Source organism: Poecilia reticulata, linkage group LG5 (genome assembly GCF_000633615.1).
Source record: "Poecilia reticulata strain Guanapo linkage group LG5, Guppy_female_1.0+MT, whole genome shotgun sequence".
Classification (NCBI taxonomy): Eukaryota; Metazoa; Chordata; class Actinopteri; order Cyprinodontiformes; family Poeciliidae; genus Poecilia; species Poecilia reticulata.
The window spans coordinates 31,355,597-31,371,192 of record NC_024335.1 but is presented as its reverse complement, the minus strand read 5'-3'; the positions used below and the strand labels follow the sequence as shown (position 1 = coordinate 31,371,192).

At 41.7% G+C, this 15,596-nt stretch overlaps 1 protein-coding gene across 5 annotated transcripts in view; it reads left to right on the top strand.

Moving 5' to 3' along the window:
• The window catches only part of sulf2a (sulfatase 2a), a 73,575-nt gene that overhangs the window by 56,347 nt on the left and 1,632 nt on the right, over nt 1-15,596 (top strand). For 4 of the 5 annotated variants that reach the window (XM_008410556.2, XM_008410557.2, XM_008410558.2 and 1 more), the window contains 18 exons: nt 2,458-2,697; nt 2,798-2,949; nt 4,469-4,638; nt 6,298-6,448; nt 6,726-6,901; nt 7,890-8,018; nt 8,309-8,365; nt 8,468-8,597; nt 9,385-9,589; nt 9,897-10,155; nt 12,353-12,449; nt 12,543-12,637; nt 12,712-12,771; nt 12,853-13,019; nt 13,209-13,351; nt 13,520-13,628; nt 13,724-13,757; nt 15,483-15,536. In XM_008410556.2, coding sequence (XP_008408778.1) covers nt 2,458-2,697; nt 2,798-2,949; nt 4,469-4,638; nt 6,298-6,448; nt 6,726-6,901; nt 7,890-8,018; nt 8,309-8,365; nt 8,468-8,597; nt 9,385-9,589; nt 9,897-10,155; nt 12,353-12,449; nt 12,543-12,637; nt 12,712-12,771; nt 12,853-13,019; nt 13,209-13,351; nt 13,520-13,628; nt 13,724-13,757; nt 15,483-15,536 — 2,428 coding nt within the window. The remainder of the gene's footprint in view (nt 1-2,457; nt 2,698-2,797; nt 2,950-4,468; nt 4,639-6,297; nt 6,449-6,725; nt 6,902-7,889; nt 8,019-8,308; nt 8,366-8,467; nt 8,598-9,384; nt 9,590-9,896; nt 10,156-12,352; nt 12,450-12,542; nt 12,638-12,711; nt 12,772-12,852; nt 13,020-13,208; nt 13,352-13,519; nt 13,629-13,723; nt 13,758-15,482; nt 15,537-15,596) is intronic. The other variant, XM_008410560.2, reaches the window with a different exon arrangement.

Here is a 15,596-nt window from a genome sequence, read left to right as displayed (position 1 = left end):
ATATATGCTTTGTTCACTGACTCCTCAGTGAACAAAATCTTTCAGTCTGTGTTGGCCACTTCTCCAAGCATTGAGAAATTAAAGTCGGACCAAGAAGAATTTTTAAGACATTTTATTGCTGGTAAAGATGCCATTTGGCTTGGCATTTCTAATTTGGGATGGTTTGCATTTTCTGGTAAGCTTCATTGAGTAGATTCCTTCATGATCGAGCTGGCACATTTTATATGTCATGGCCAAACGCCAGCAATTGGGTATTGTAATCTAATTCTTTGAAACTTGAAGTTCACACCTCCATTAGACAATCATCTCTCAATAGCCAAGGGTCTGGACCCCATGTATGAAGCAAAGCGTAAATCAAGGAGCTGTTTTTTTCCCAGGTGATTGGGACACAACAGATAGAAACTGATCTTAAGTATGTGTGCATCGATGCGTGTCTTTGTCAGTGACCCTTGGGACAACCTGTGAACAAAAACCTCCAGCAACCATGGTAACTGCGGCTGTCAGACAGCAGAAACCGAGGCTTTTCCTCTATCAAACTGTTTTTTTGCTTCTTATTTAGTGGAAATATTGATGTTGATGAGACTTTCTCCAAATAACCAAATAACCTTTCTCAACCTTTATAACTAAACTGTTGAAAATGAGCCTCTAACATTCACAAATGACATTAAAATAAAATCCAGTCCAACATCTGGTTTGAGGTGATTCCTCTGGAACCTGTTGGAGAAATATCCCAACTTCAGAAGATGAGCTTTAACTTAACAGAGCTCTGTGGTTCCTCCTATCAGTATGAGAGTCAGGGTGAGGAGGYGCCATGTTAGGAAGAGAAGTGGAAGCTGCAGGATCTTCAGAACAAACAGGTCATGATGCTGGGCTACTGATTWTCCCTCTGTCTGGACACAGGATCAATATAACCAGTTTAAAAGCTAAAATGAATGTCTATATGCCAGACATGGAAAACTGGGACGCACTCCATGCCATGATGTTCAGGATTTAGGTCTCATGGTGTCTCAAGGTGTCAACATTGCAGCCAGTGGGCTGAAGGAAATACAGCTTTATTTTGTAGCAATTCAAGAGCGACACAGCTCTTGAATTGCTGTCCAAGAGGTTGCACATCTTGGACAGCAAGATGTGCAACCTTGTCAGATCTGTCAAAAAAAAAGAAAAATATTCACCAACTGAACGTCATATAGACAGTGGTGTAAGTGTAAAAGCCTCAGAACCTGGAAGACATCTTGATAGAATCATGAATTATGCTCTCTACCACAAAATCCTCACAGAAAGACCTTAAGCACAAGCTAGACCTAGATTATGCAGAAAATGTATCGATCCACAGCACACCACCAAGTCCACCTGTGAACGAATAGAAATCTTCAAATGAAGGATTTTGAAGTAGGCTAGCCAAAGTCTGTACTAAAATCTCATTGAGATGCTGTGATCTGACCTGAAACAGGCTGTTCATGCTCCAGAGACCCTCCAGTGTGACTGGATTTAAACAGATCTGCAAACAACACCGGGCCAACAATCCTCCACCCTACTGGAAAAGACTTATTGACAGTGGTTGTTGCCAAATGTGCCACCACCACTTATCAGAATTAGGAGCCATTATTGTTCTGTATTCCACCAGGTTGTTTTGAATAGCTTTTCATCTTAATAAATAAGATGAAGCATTTACTCAGAGGCCATCTTTCTTTGGATTAGAAAATCTGCTTTACAATCTGAAACATTCAAGCACGAATAAAGGAATTAAAAAGAGGAAATTTGTAATGTGTTTGTATAATTCTGTCTTTGCTTTTGTTCCGTTATTTTAGATATTCTGTCCATGTCAGTCGGACAACATTTGTAAGAGAAAACCGACCTAAGCGGCTCCCTGGCAACGTAACAGCTAGCTCAGTCCAAGTCATGTTTCACCCCGTTGCCAGCTCCGTTTCTGACATGAATTAAGGCCAGCCTATGGCTTCCATTGTCTGATTGCCAAACTCTGGCCATCTCCCTACCCTCTTGAGTCCTTTAGCAACATATTGGATTGGAGTAGCAGCATAATGGCCTCTGTGACATCTTTTGTCCTCGTGTGATGGCAGCGAGAAGGCAGCCATTGAGGGAGGAATTTATGGTCAAGCATCTGTTTCCCCAAACAATCACCATCAGTCTGAAAAGCTTTGGGTACACAGAAATCCAAATGGGTCACACTTTACCAAAAAGGTTTATTTCCTCATTTAAGTCCAGCTCTTTTTTTCTCCAACTTTATTCCTAATAATTTTACCCTCTCTTTTAAATGTATATTCACATTTTCCCAGCTGTGCTTCTAGAATTTCCAGATTTTTTAAATTAATTTTTCTCACCTTGGGTTCTTTATATTTCAGCTGTTAGCCTTTGAATGTAACCCAGCCAGCCCCGCCCAATATTAAATCCTCTCTTTTTTTTTTGTTTCTTCCTCCCTACATCCCCGCTCTCTCTCAGGCTCAATGCAGTCCATGAACAAAACTCGCCACATCATGGAGAAGGGAGGCACGCATTTCTCAAACGCTTTCTCCACCACCCCCATGTGCTGCCCGTCCCGCTCCTCCATCCTGACGGGGAAGTACGTGCACAACCACCACACCTACACTAACAACGAGAATTGCTCCTCACCCTCGTGGCAGGTGCACCACGAGCCGCACACGTTCGCCGTGCACCTCAACAACTCCGGCTACAGAACGGGTCGGTGCTGCCGCCGTGACAGCCTTCGCGTTTTTATCGAAGTCCCAAGAATTCGAACAAAAGCAACTTTTAACATCTTTGTTCCCGATTCTCCACCCAGCCTTCTTCGGAAAGTACCTGAACGAGTACAACGGCTCCTATGTGCCACCTGGCTGGAAGGAATGGGTAGCGCTGGTGAAAAACTCCCGCTTCTACAACTACACCCTCTGCAGAAATGGAGTACGGGAGAAACACAGCAGCGACTACTCAAAGGTATTGATACTCTATTGTTTTTGCAAAATGCTTCTTTAACTGCCCCAAAACAATGACCTACTTTAGAAAATTGGTTATTATAGCATAAATTTTAAGCACTTCACATTTAGAGACTATTGTTACTAAACACACAGTATTGGGTTGTCCACTCGAATGAATGAATTAATGTGTTAGAACGTACTAATCGGCCATGAAATGCTAGGATATGTATAATCAGAGAGCGGGGTCAAAGGGTGATAAGTTGCTTATAGTGCCTATAGATTACTAACTTTCTGCAGAGTAAATAGCTTCACCTGGTCATCAGATTAGCTCAAGAAAGGCGCATAGAGAGCTTCGGGGAAAGAGTTTCCATTGGGAAAGCGGCTACATCCACATTTTACATTTCGAGGTGTAAGTCAAATAATTAGATGCAGTGGTGTGAAGGACATCACATCTGGATTCCACAGCAATGGAGTGGCGTTCTTTCCTGTCAGTCCGACAATCTAACGGAGGAGTCCTGGATTGGCGTTGATCAGGGGAACGGCACTTACCTGACTGTATCATGTTAAGTTTGGTGAAAAGAGGATAATGATATGGGGACGTCGTTTTTGGTGTTGTGTTCAGTCCCTTTACTTCGGTGAATGGAACCATTAATTCTTCAGCATACAGAGATAATTTGGATAATTTCATGGTCTTAGCTTTGTTTGAGAACAGTGTGTGAACGGCCCCTTCCTGCTCCAACATTACTGCCTACCAGCACACGAAGAAAGATTTGTAAAGAAAAGGCTCATTGAGTTTAGTGAGGGAAAACGTGACTGAGCTGTACAAAGTCCTCAACTTTCTAGATCACCTCAAATTAAAATGGAAACCGTAAACCATATCCCGCATCAGTGTCTGACCTCACAAATGGGTTTCAGAGGAATAGTCAAAAATTCCCATAATAATACTAAAATACTTTCCCTGAAGAGTTGCATCTTTTATAGCTCCTAAAAGGTGAGGCAACATTATATTAAAGGGGCTGTATTATGTGTTTTACAGGCACACAGTGCCAATTCATAGCATAATCAATTATAGGTTAACTTCAGTTGTTATAAAAATGCCATATATATATATATATATATATATATATATATCAAATATGACTTGATAGAAATTTTACTTCCATATTGAATATCTTGAAATTGGACCTCTGCCTCTTTAAAAACTGAAACTACGTCGCTCCTCTATTAACCCTTCTCAAAATTCTTTACCTCATTTACAAATATGTGAACTATTGCAGAAACCGTGTAGAATTAAAATAAATACAATAATTTAACCAAATGTTTGCATGATGCATTCCGAATATCTGTACCTTCTGTACTCCTGTTGGATCAAATACAAGCAGTGGATTGATCGAACGAGTCTCATCAGTTTGAAAAGGTAAAAAAACGGGATTTATTTGTATTCGACACTGATCCAGCCTAGCAACACATGCTTTGACATCTGCTCTATTATCACTGACTGCTGAGTGCCTGGTGGGCAATAATTGCTCGTTCCACAGGACTACCTGACGGACGTCATCACCAACAACAGCATCAGCTACTTCCGGATGTCGAAGAGGATTTACCCTCACAGGCCGGTGCTGATGGTCCTGAGCCACGTGGCTCCGCACGGTCCAGAGGACTCCGCCCCGCAGTACAGCGCTGCCTTCCCCAACGCCTCTCAGCACATGTAAGACACAGAAGCTGGAACGTTTGGGAACCACTGGGATAGATCAGCAAAATAAAAAAATAAAATAAATAAAAGTCAATTGTGACGTGGAAGGAAATGTACTTGTATTTAAAATAATTGAACAAATGAAAACTTACATGTTGCGCCCATTTGTATTCAGAATCCCAGAATCAACACTTTGTAAATCCATGTTTGTGAATTTTGTTCTGCTGTTTTTTTGGTCCATCAACTACAATCATTTTAAAAATACATCAAAAAGCGTTATAGTAGCACGACAAAATGCAAGGATGTCTACGGGCTTGACAGCTTTCGCAAGGTTCTGTATTTCTCTCATTATCCAGACTCAATTAAACTGCAAGGTGTTTGAAAAAAAAAAAGTGATTTTTTTTTTTTTTTTTTTTTTTTCTATCGTGAAGAATTTGTGTGATCTCTGTGGGAGAAAGCTGACAAGTACACAGCACATTTTTACTTTTTCACTGCCGTTTGGTAACAAATGACTCATCCCTGCGTTCACGCTTCTTCTTGTTTGACCCAGAATGACACAAATTTGATCATCTGAGCTGGATGTCGTCTTCCACTGCTTACAGTAGGCTGCTGGCAGCTTCGGGGCCTCTGCATGCACAGCCAGCGTTTTTTCTTCTTTTGCTCCAGTTTGTTTGGCTCCATTGTTGTTCATGTTAGTGTTGTCACCACAATGAGCCCAGTTAATTTGTACTGTTTTGCCAGCTATGGTCACAGATTGGAATAAACAATGTACGTTTAATGCTTAGGTAATGATTTTGTCGTGCATATGCACAAGCGCGTACTTCTTTCATTTTAGCCTTTTTTTTTTTTCTGACCTTCTGTACCTCTTGACTGCCTCTCTATAGCTGCTAGCTAATAGCAAGCCCACTATTGGCCTCCGGAGAAGGATCCAAGGCCAGTAATGAGATTGTAGTTACTATTCCCTCCCTCGGCCCACACCCTCCCCTCACTCCCGTGCTGCTTCATCTAATCCCTCCTGCATCATTAACCTGTACCACACTGGCTTTGTACAGAGAAGACTCAGAAAATTCAACCTCCGTGTCTTTGTGGAAACTTTTAATTGCTCCTTCTCCATAAATGCACTCCCTCTTGGGTTTTTGATGCTGCGAAGTCCTTTTTTATTTCTCCGTTTCTTTTTGTCCTGAACTTCACAATCTATTTAACTTATAGGAAAAAAAACCCAACAATGATGCATTATCTTTTTTTTTTTTTTTACTTCCAATCAATCCACCTTAGCATTCATTCCCATCGGCTCTTTGGCACTTATTGTTTCCAAATTGTTAAATGTCAACATGGAGCAGAGTTAAATTATCATTAAAATGCGCAGCCGTATTGATTAGCACGTTAGCATTTTTTACATTGCTTACATAAGATCCATTATAACACTGAATAAATAGTTCTCTTTCGATTCTGGAAAGTCATTAGGCTTCGCCAGCAGAAAAAAATGCTGCGTCTGCACAACAGAACTATAAACATTTTACGACAGCTCGGAGATGTAGCATTTACCTTAAATTGTGCAGTCTGAAAAAAAAAAAGCCACATTTTTAATATGAAATCCTTTTCAATAATGGAAAGTTTTAGTAGTTGATCATTTATAGCTCATTATTTTCTTCTTATTTTTCCCTCCCTCCAAAGAACGCCGAGCTACAACTATGCTCCTAATCCAGACAAGCACTGGATCCTGCGCTACACCGGCCCGATGAAGCCCGTCCACATGCAGTTCACCAACATGCTCCAGCGCAGGAGGATGCAGACGCTGCTGTCCGTGGATGACAGCGTGCAAAAGGTACGCAGTGAGCCAGAGACGGAGGCTTTAAACACACATCGACCCTTAAACGCGGACGCACACGTACCGCCGGCGGTCCTGGGAGATCTGTGCTTGTTCTGACTGGGACTGGGGTAATGAATTCACTGACATACTTGGTAAATTGTTCAATCTCCTTTTCCTTGAAAGTGGCACAAGAGATTTGAGCTATCAAACAAAAAGTGTAACTTTTTTCTTTCTTTTTTTTTTGTTTTTTTCCACCCCGTGTGCCTGCTCAATGAGTCGCGTCTCCCCGCAGGTGTACAACATGCTGGTGGAGACGGGAGAACTGGACAACACCTACCTCATTTACACCTCGGATCACGGCTATCATATCGGCCAGTTTGGGCTGGTAAAGGGCAAATCGATGCCCTACGAGTTCGATATCCGCGTGCCGTTCTACGTACGGGGGCCTAATGTGGAGCAAGGCGCTACGTGAGTAGTTCTCCTATCACGCTCATTTTCCTGTCAGCACAATTGGTCACTGGTGCTCTACTGAACTATTCACTCTTTTGCATCTGATCACATCATGTTGAAATCACCATCTATGATGTTTTGTCAGGGTCATATTTGATAAACTGGCAGGAAGTAGTGCATAGTTGTCAAGGAAAAGTCATGATTTTAACAGGTTTGAAAGCTCTGAATTTGAATTAAGATCCTTTTATTCTGAGTGAAGTCTGGTGCAAGAAAGAAGTCAGCTAATTATTGATAATTTCTCTTTTTCTCACATTTTATGTTAATATTTTGTTGGGATTTTATATGATAGATTAGAAAAAAGTACATAATTGTAAAGTGGAAGGGAAAAATACAGAATTTTAAAAGTTCTGCACAAATAAAACTAAAAAAATAAATAAAAAAAGGCCAGAGTTGAGTAGAGGACCCAGAAATTGTACTCAAGAGCAGCACAATTCAACATATTTTTACTGAAGTTAAAGTAAAATGTAGCCGTCCAACAAACTACTCAAGGGTAAAAAAAAAGTACGTGCTAAAAGGAAAAAGTACAGCATAGTGACAATATATATAATATAATATTTTTTCCAAAACGTTATTCATGTTTATATAACTGAGTAAATGTAACTGGACACAACCAAACTCTGAGCGTGACATGCATTCAGCCTGCTTTATTCTGAAACCAAAATTAACTGAGCCATCAATTAAAAATGCACACAAAACTTTTCATAAAGTTTTACTTACAAAATGTGATAAGTATATCCTTTTTCTTCATCTTCACAATTATCCACTATACTGCATTAGTTCATCACATACAGCCCCAATAAAACACACTTGTTGTTTATTCCTACAAAATGTGAAATATTTCAAAGACGTGTGGGTACTTTCACATCAAAAAAGAAACGTATATTTTGTTGGGGCGTTAAAAGAACGACGTTATGATGATCACGTTGAGTTTCCTGTTTCTTGGAAGAAATCCTCACATTGTGCTGAACGTTGACCTGGCACCGACTATGCTGGAGATGGCGGGCGTCGATATTCCTGCCGAAATGGACGGCAAGTCCATCCTGAAGCTTCTGGCCTCGGATCGACCAATGAACAGGTGAACACGCTCGGCGTCTCAGCATTCCATCGACGGTTCCTGGACGACATTTAGAAAAGGGGAGAGTGAAACAGACCCAGTCAAACGGGGATTTAGCTAGAATTTTTGATTTATTTTTTTTACCAAAACGAAGCGCTTTGTCGCATATAATGAAATTCACAATTCAAACACAGAGGTACAGCATCATTATCTTTTAAGGAAGCCTGGCATTTCGAAATGGCACAGATGTTTGCTCACTGCAAATATCACAGTCTGGTGTTTTTTTTTGTTTTTTTTTACTGATTTCTCAGGTTCCAGTTGAACAGGAAGGGAAAAACATGGAGAGACTCCTTCCTGGTGGAGAGGGGGTATGTTTTATTGATTGACCTTTTTGTAAGTCGGGTTCTCATTCAAGGCGCCGTGTTCTGGCAGTGTCGGTCTCCCTGTCAATGTTCTGTCTGTTCTTTCAGGAAGCCTCCGCACAAGCGAGCCGACGGGAAGGAAATGGCCCAGGAGGAAAACTTCCTGCCAAAATACCAGAGGGTGAAGGATTTGTGCCAGAAAGCAGAATATCAGACTTCATGCCAACAACCGGGACAGGTACCTGACCTGTATGAGCCAAGAAGGGGAGGCTGTTCAGTTTCCAGCAAAAAAACAACAACTGTGTTGCCATGGCAAGATAGTAATTTGCCATCTGTGAACATACTGTGATGTGCAGCCACTGTAAGCTCAGTGATGCTTTTGAAAATAGCATCTAATTTCTTTATAAACAAAGAGGACGGAGTCTATATCATTAAAGGTGAACTGTTACACAGGTTAGGATAGAACGCAGTGAATATGCAAATCATGGTCATTAAATTTTTTTGCACAAAATCTTTCTTAGATAATGAGATTTTAATCTGCTCAGTTCTGTCTTGAGCTCCTTTCAGAATGAGCTGTTTTAGGGCCTCTTGTCACTTTAAATCCAAATAAGCTGCTGCTGGTCACGCCCCCCCTCAAACTCAATGTTTACAATCGCATGTGAAAATGGCTCCAAACAGATACACAATAATACAATGAAAACCAGAAGCAGCAAGCAGTTTCTGGATGGTAAGTCAACAACAAAACGCTTGTATTTTCCAGCAGCCATTGTACAGCCCACAAAGAGTTAAACCAGCCAACTAAGTGTGCTGGAACTCCGCTTGGGTTGCTTGGTAACGGCGCAGTGTGACTCGACAATCGGGAGGTTTTTGAAACTGCTCATTTTCCAAACACCAAAAAGCAGCAACTTATTGCCAAAACATGACAGCAGAGATGCAAATGGAGAACAAAAATGTGAAAAATGTAAATTTTGTTTAATAGGTTCCCCTTAAATACATTTCCCTTTCCTTTTCTGGTTTTGTTCCAGAAGTGGCAGTGTGTGGAGGATCCGACCGGCAAGCTGAGGCTGTATAAGTGTAAAGGCATGGCGGGTCTGTTTGCCCCTCGCATGCAGGCTCTGATGGCCAGCAGTCCCTCTACCATGTCTGTTACCTCCAACTTTGATGACTGTAACTGCGACGACGGGGGGCTCAAAACGTTTGTCCATAAGAAGAGACTCCTAAACAAAAAGAGTGAGTTCTTTATCTCACTTGACCGTTCTGCTGTCCCAACAAGTGTTATTACACCATGAATTGATCAGAAATACACGTGTTCTGTGCCTGGAGAGGAAGCAGCGGGTCTACAATCTGACATTAAAGCAGCCAGGTTTTCATGACCTGAGAGGCATGTGCCAGTGCTGCCACCAAGTGGTGGAGTTGAGAAAACACTTGAGCCCTAAATCATTCCAAAGAAACAAATTCAGAATATATGACATTTGTCCAACTGCAACTCTGATCAAAAGTGCTCAATCTATCTTCTGTCAATCAAATTAATCTGCAGAGGTTAAGTCCAGTAAGGCCGTGACCAGGAAGCGCTGGGCGCGCTCTGTCTCGTTCGAGCTGGATGGAGATCTGTACGCCGTCGACTTGGAGGAGGGCTACAGGCCCCTGGGATCCGGGAACGCCAGCTGGACCAGAGACAGGTGGAGAGGCGCAACCGCCGGAGACGACGGCGAAGAATTCAGCGGAATGGGAGTCGCAGCCAAGCCAACCACCCGTGACAAGCTCACACCACCTGCTGCTTTGAAAGTCACCTACAGGTGTGTGGGATTAGGGGGGGGCATGCAAATATTCAAGCTGTCAGGTCCACAGCTACTGCATGTGTCTCTCAGAATAAAACTGACAGTAAGCTGTGTAAGTGATGGCCAAAAACGGAGGCTTTGAAGCTGAAATAAAGTAGTAATTTTTCCATGAAAGGAGGTTTTTTACTCAGGATTAAGTAGCTTTATAACGGATGTAGTGATCAGAAATATGTGACTAATTTGTGGCCTCTGGTTTTGGTAAAGCTCTAGCACCGATTTTTCTTTAAAAACTATTACTAAACAAAGCAAATGTTAATTTCTAGCCTTCCTGCTGTGAGAGTTCATTAATCATTTCTATTAGAAGCAAAGACTACGTCAGGATTACAGTGTTTGTTTGTTTTTTTAAGGATGCCTTTAGCGTCTTATGTTAGCAATTCACGCAGTTAATGTAGCTAGCTGTAAACATCATCGACCGTGTGTATATTCCTTGAAGAATAAAGAGCCTTGCCTTAATTGTGAGATTTCCAAAAGACGGCCAACATTTCCAAACCCAGCATCTTTCATAGCAGGCAAAGAACAGAAGCACAAAAAAACCAACAAAAAAAAACGTTGATTTACATCCAGCCTCTCTGCTGAAGCCGGCCCCCGGTCGTTCAGCCTCTTTGCCGACTTGATGAAACATCAACACGGTGGAAACAGATTGATGTTTTGTGTTTGATGGCTCCTTTTCAAACCAAAACAGGAACTACAAATGTGCCTCATTATGGAGTAAAGTGATTAGCACCTGCTGAAGTCACTCTGGTGAAGTGACTGAAAAAAATACAGCCTCACACAACATCAATCCTTCTTCAAACGGGGTTTCACCAGTAGCTAGAATGAACGAAAACATTTACAGAGCTGATGTTCCAGCACCATGTACAAGCGATTAGCAAGCTTAGCATTGCTAAAACAGCAGAATCTGTATGTGTTCCCTAGAGACGCCTACTGGAGCAGCGCACATCCAGCCTGTTTCAAGATAAAACAGAGCAACTTTGCTGTGATACGTTCATTCTTCTTGTCTTGCTCTCTTTCTCTTTCTCTCTCTCTCGCTCTTTCTCACCTCATTTCTCAATAGGTAGAAAATGCATTATGTTTTTGTTTTTTTAAGTAGTGTTTTAGTATTTATTCTTCCTCTGACTTCAGTTTTAAACCCACTTATACCAGCACCAGATAACAAAGACTAAAGTGGTTGTCGCAGCTTTGTAGTTTGGTTTTATTATGCTGGGCGATTGGAGAAAGAGTGGATTTCTGCACATCCGACCGGCTGAAAACAAAGAAGCTGAAAATCATCCGAGTCTGGTCACCATCTGAATCAGTTCAAGTTTATTTAATCAGGAACAGCACAGTAAACGTTACATGGTGAAGACAAAGATCCTATGTTTTTTGTACGGAGGTTTTTTAGCCACAGGCTAATTTGCAAACCCAATCCTAAGTTGGATCTTTAAAAAAACAAAAACAAAAAAAAAAACGGCAAATTTAAAAATTAAGGATTCCCATTTCACACACATTAACACACCTGCTGACGTACTGCAACTATTAACAAGAAATACATGAATTTACATGTTGGAGAAAGAGAGACTCATTCTCCACAGCACAGTAGGTCTTTATACTTGTGTCTTTAAAACAAACTGTTCTTAAGTTCTGCAATGAAAATAAAATCTTATGAATCTTAAGTTGCTTTATGAAAGTCTAAAATAATGACAACAAAAGGTGTAGCAACTTTTATTAAGTAGTCACAAATGTAGATTCACAACATATTCAACCAAGGAATCTGTTTCTGATTGGAGATGACGGGCATCTTAGAAAGAGGACGATAAGATGAAATTCGAGGAGTTTTGGTTTTTAAATAAATTATTTATTTGCCATAATATTTTAACAAAAAGAAAACCGCCTTGCCTCAAACTCTGCCAGGTATTTAATTCAGTTTGAGCTTAAGCTACAACTTCACTTCATTTTCAAAATACTTTTAAGCATTTTTAAGGGGATTGTTTCTGGAACAACTTTAAAAACACACACAGTAACAGCAGTAAAAATGATTTCTGCTTCAACCTTCAGCTTTCACTGTCGGATAAATCCACTCGTTTCACTCGGGAGCATTTACGCCGAGTGGATTTTAAGTTTCAGTTGTGTTGTGCTAAATATGCATGAACGATGTAATATTTTCCTCTACGTGCAGATGCTCGATCCTCATGAACGACACGGTAAAGTGTGATGGGGGCCTCTACAAGTCCCTTCAGGCATGGAAGGACCACAAACTGCACATTGAGCATGAGGTGCTCCCATTTTTATCTAATCTCTGCCGAACCGATCCGACGCCACCTGTAACGTGCTCCAGGTGACTCTCTGGTTCTTCTCCCTGCTCTCAGATCGAAACCTTGCAGACCAAAATCAAGAACTTGCGTGAGGTGAAAGGTCACCTGAAAAAGGTGCGGCCAGAGGAATGCCAGTGCAACACGCCCAGGTGAGCAAGTCATCCGAAAATAAGACTGCCGCCGAGATTCGCCAAATGGTGACGGCTGAAATTTGTCTCCTCAGTGATCTTCTCAAGAGTAAGGAGGCTTATCTGCTAAATGTGGAGCAAATGCACTCTCTCAGGTAAAACTTTACTTCATTAGTAAAGGCTTTTTTAAATGATTTTTTAATATTTCAATCACTAATAGATTTTGTTCCCGTCAGAATGCCGTCCAAGCAGAAGACTCAGTGGCTGCAGAAGGAGCAAAAGCGCAGAAAAAAACTGCGCAAATTCCTGAAGAGGCTCCAGAACAACGACACCTGCAGCATGCCTGGTCTGACCTGCTTCACCCACGACAACCATCACTGGCAGACCGCCCCCTTCTGGACGAGTAAGGGATGACAACTGGCTTTTCAGAAAGTGTTTTTGGAACATGGAGTTTTGTTTTCTACCTCTGCTGCCGTTTGTCATGGCAGATCGAGATAAAAAAAACAATATTATGGCGACCTTTTTCTGAAAAACAGTTGTTTTCTAAATCTGCTCCCCCTCCCTTTCCCCTCTGGCCTCCCTCTCTCTGTAGTGGGTCCGTTCTGTGCGTGCACCAGTGCCAACAACAACACATACTGGTGCCTGAGGACCATCAATGACACACACAATTTCCTGTTCTGTGAATTTGCCACCGGTTTCATGGAATACTTTGACCTCAGCACCGACCCCTACCAGGTATTTTGTTTGCACAGACACACCCATAGCGGAGGGTATAAATACTTCTACAATAATAACTATAAAAAAATGCAGTGCATTCCTTTGTCCACCGGGGATAGAGCTTTACTGACATTTTCCAGAGTTTACAAAGCGCCGTTGACATTTTGTCCTCGCTCGTTCCCTCAGCTGATAAATGCTGTCAGCACTCTGGATCGCAACGCGCTCAACTCGATGCATCAGCAGCTCATGGGCTTAAGGAGCTGCAAGGGCCACAAGCAGTGCAACCCGGAGAAGGGTGAGTAAGACTCCTCTCGGGCCAGAACGTGATTCGTCGCTTTCTCTCTCTCGACTCATTTAGGAGCAATGTTAATCTCATTCACTTTCTTCCAGGGGGAAAGGAGAGAAGCCACTTCAGTGAATACAGGTATATCTTCCTCTATGATTACTTCTACAAACACTCCAGATGGAAGTAAAGCTGCAAAATGAAATCAGGGAGGATTCTGTCTGCACAGCGAAGCTTCGTCTGCAGTGCCTCACAAAAGCAACACTTTCACATTTTTGTCATGTTATTGGTTCATCAAGATTGTCCCTGTTAAGACACAAAGTAGGGCGTGACTGATGATGCAAAAAAGGAAACCGAAGCAGGCGTGTGTATTCAGACTCCTTACTCTACCATCTGCTATCAGAAGTCACCTGATTGCTAGATGGAGGGCAGCAGAGTGTGTGATTAAATCTCAGGGTAAACACTGTTTAGGATTTAGAGGTTTGTTAGAAACATCACATAACAAACAAGAGAACTAAATACAGGCATTGCTTTCTGACAGACAGCCCACAGTTTGAGGCTGAGGTTCTCCATACCCAGCAGTCGGAGCCTGCCCGGCCCATAAGTGAATTAAGCCTCTACTTAGGGGCCACCAGACCTTCAGGAGCCTCCCCTAAACCGTTGTTTATAAAGTTTGACAGTATTGAGTTTGGTTTATTGGTTTCGGCATCAATAAACTCAAAGATTTTTATATGTTAAGGTAATTGTGAAGTTTACTTTATAAAAGTGTAGAAGTATAATCTTCATAGTGCAACTGATGCTGTGAGTTAAACAGTTTCTTTGAGTTTGGGTTTGTCCATAAACACGTCTCAGCAAATAAGGTCAATTATTTCTTCCCAATGTTGTCGTTTCATCCTGCTTATCCTTAAACTCTTAGTAGTGCAGACAGACTTACATTACTTTTAGAAATTGTGGAGTATTTACTGTTTAGACCAATATTATACTTTTTAGATTATTATGCAGAGAAACTCCTTCCAGCTTATCCCAGGAAAAGGAATTAGAGCAAACTAAGAATCCAGAGGAACAACTTTGCAGAACAGGAACATTTAGTTTTATACTTCACTCCAAAGGACCTCACCTTGCTACCTTAGATCAACCTTATCAGAACAAGAATCCAGAGAAACCCCTGACTAGTGTATAAATTACAGACTGCTCTTCCTTAAATATGTAGTTTTATGCTTCTTTTGCTTTTGCTCTTTCCTTTGGTTTGTTGTTTTTGTTGTAATTCCTTCTACTTCATTTAAATCACTTTGAACTGCCTTGTTGCTGAAAATGTGCTATAAAAATAAAACTACCTTATCGCTGATTGCTTTAAGCTCCACCCCCTTTTCCAGATGCCAACACATCTGAATTAAAACGCTGTTAGAGGTGCTGAAAAAGGGGGACGGGACCCAAATAAAGTCCTGCTTACGGCCCCTTATTGGTTGGCCCCACTAACGGCAACAAGTGCTTCTAAAATCTTTTGCAAGGCACTGTATGATTCTGCTTACTGTCTGCGGTCAGAGGAATCAATAAAAATAATAATCTGAACTTATTTTAAGCCTCTATGTTTTATCATAGTCCAAAACCTTTCTAGTGATTCAAACAAACACCAAACAGGCTAACATGCAAGCACTGCTCTGCTGTTTCTGCCGGTCCTGTTTTTAACCCCTAATGACTTGTCTCTGTTTTGTGTGTGTGTGTGTGTGTGTGCGTGTGTGTGTGTGTGTGCGTGTGCATGCCAATACGTGCGTACGCCTGCGTACGCCGTGTGTGTGCGTCTATACCTGTTTGTTTCCATGCACGTGCATTTGGCCTGCTCGTGTGTACATGCTGTGCATGCCTCAGGCCAGTTCATCGTCGAAAGAGGCCAAAAATGAAGAAGCCCTCGTCCAAGTCGCTGTGAGTTTGTCATGACCCATCTGCTATTTGTAGTCAGCCAAACAAGCTCCGCTCCTGTCG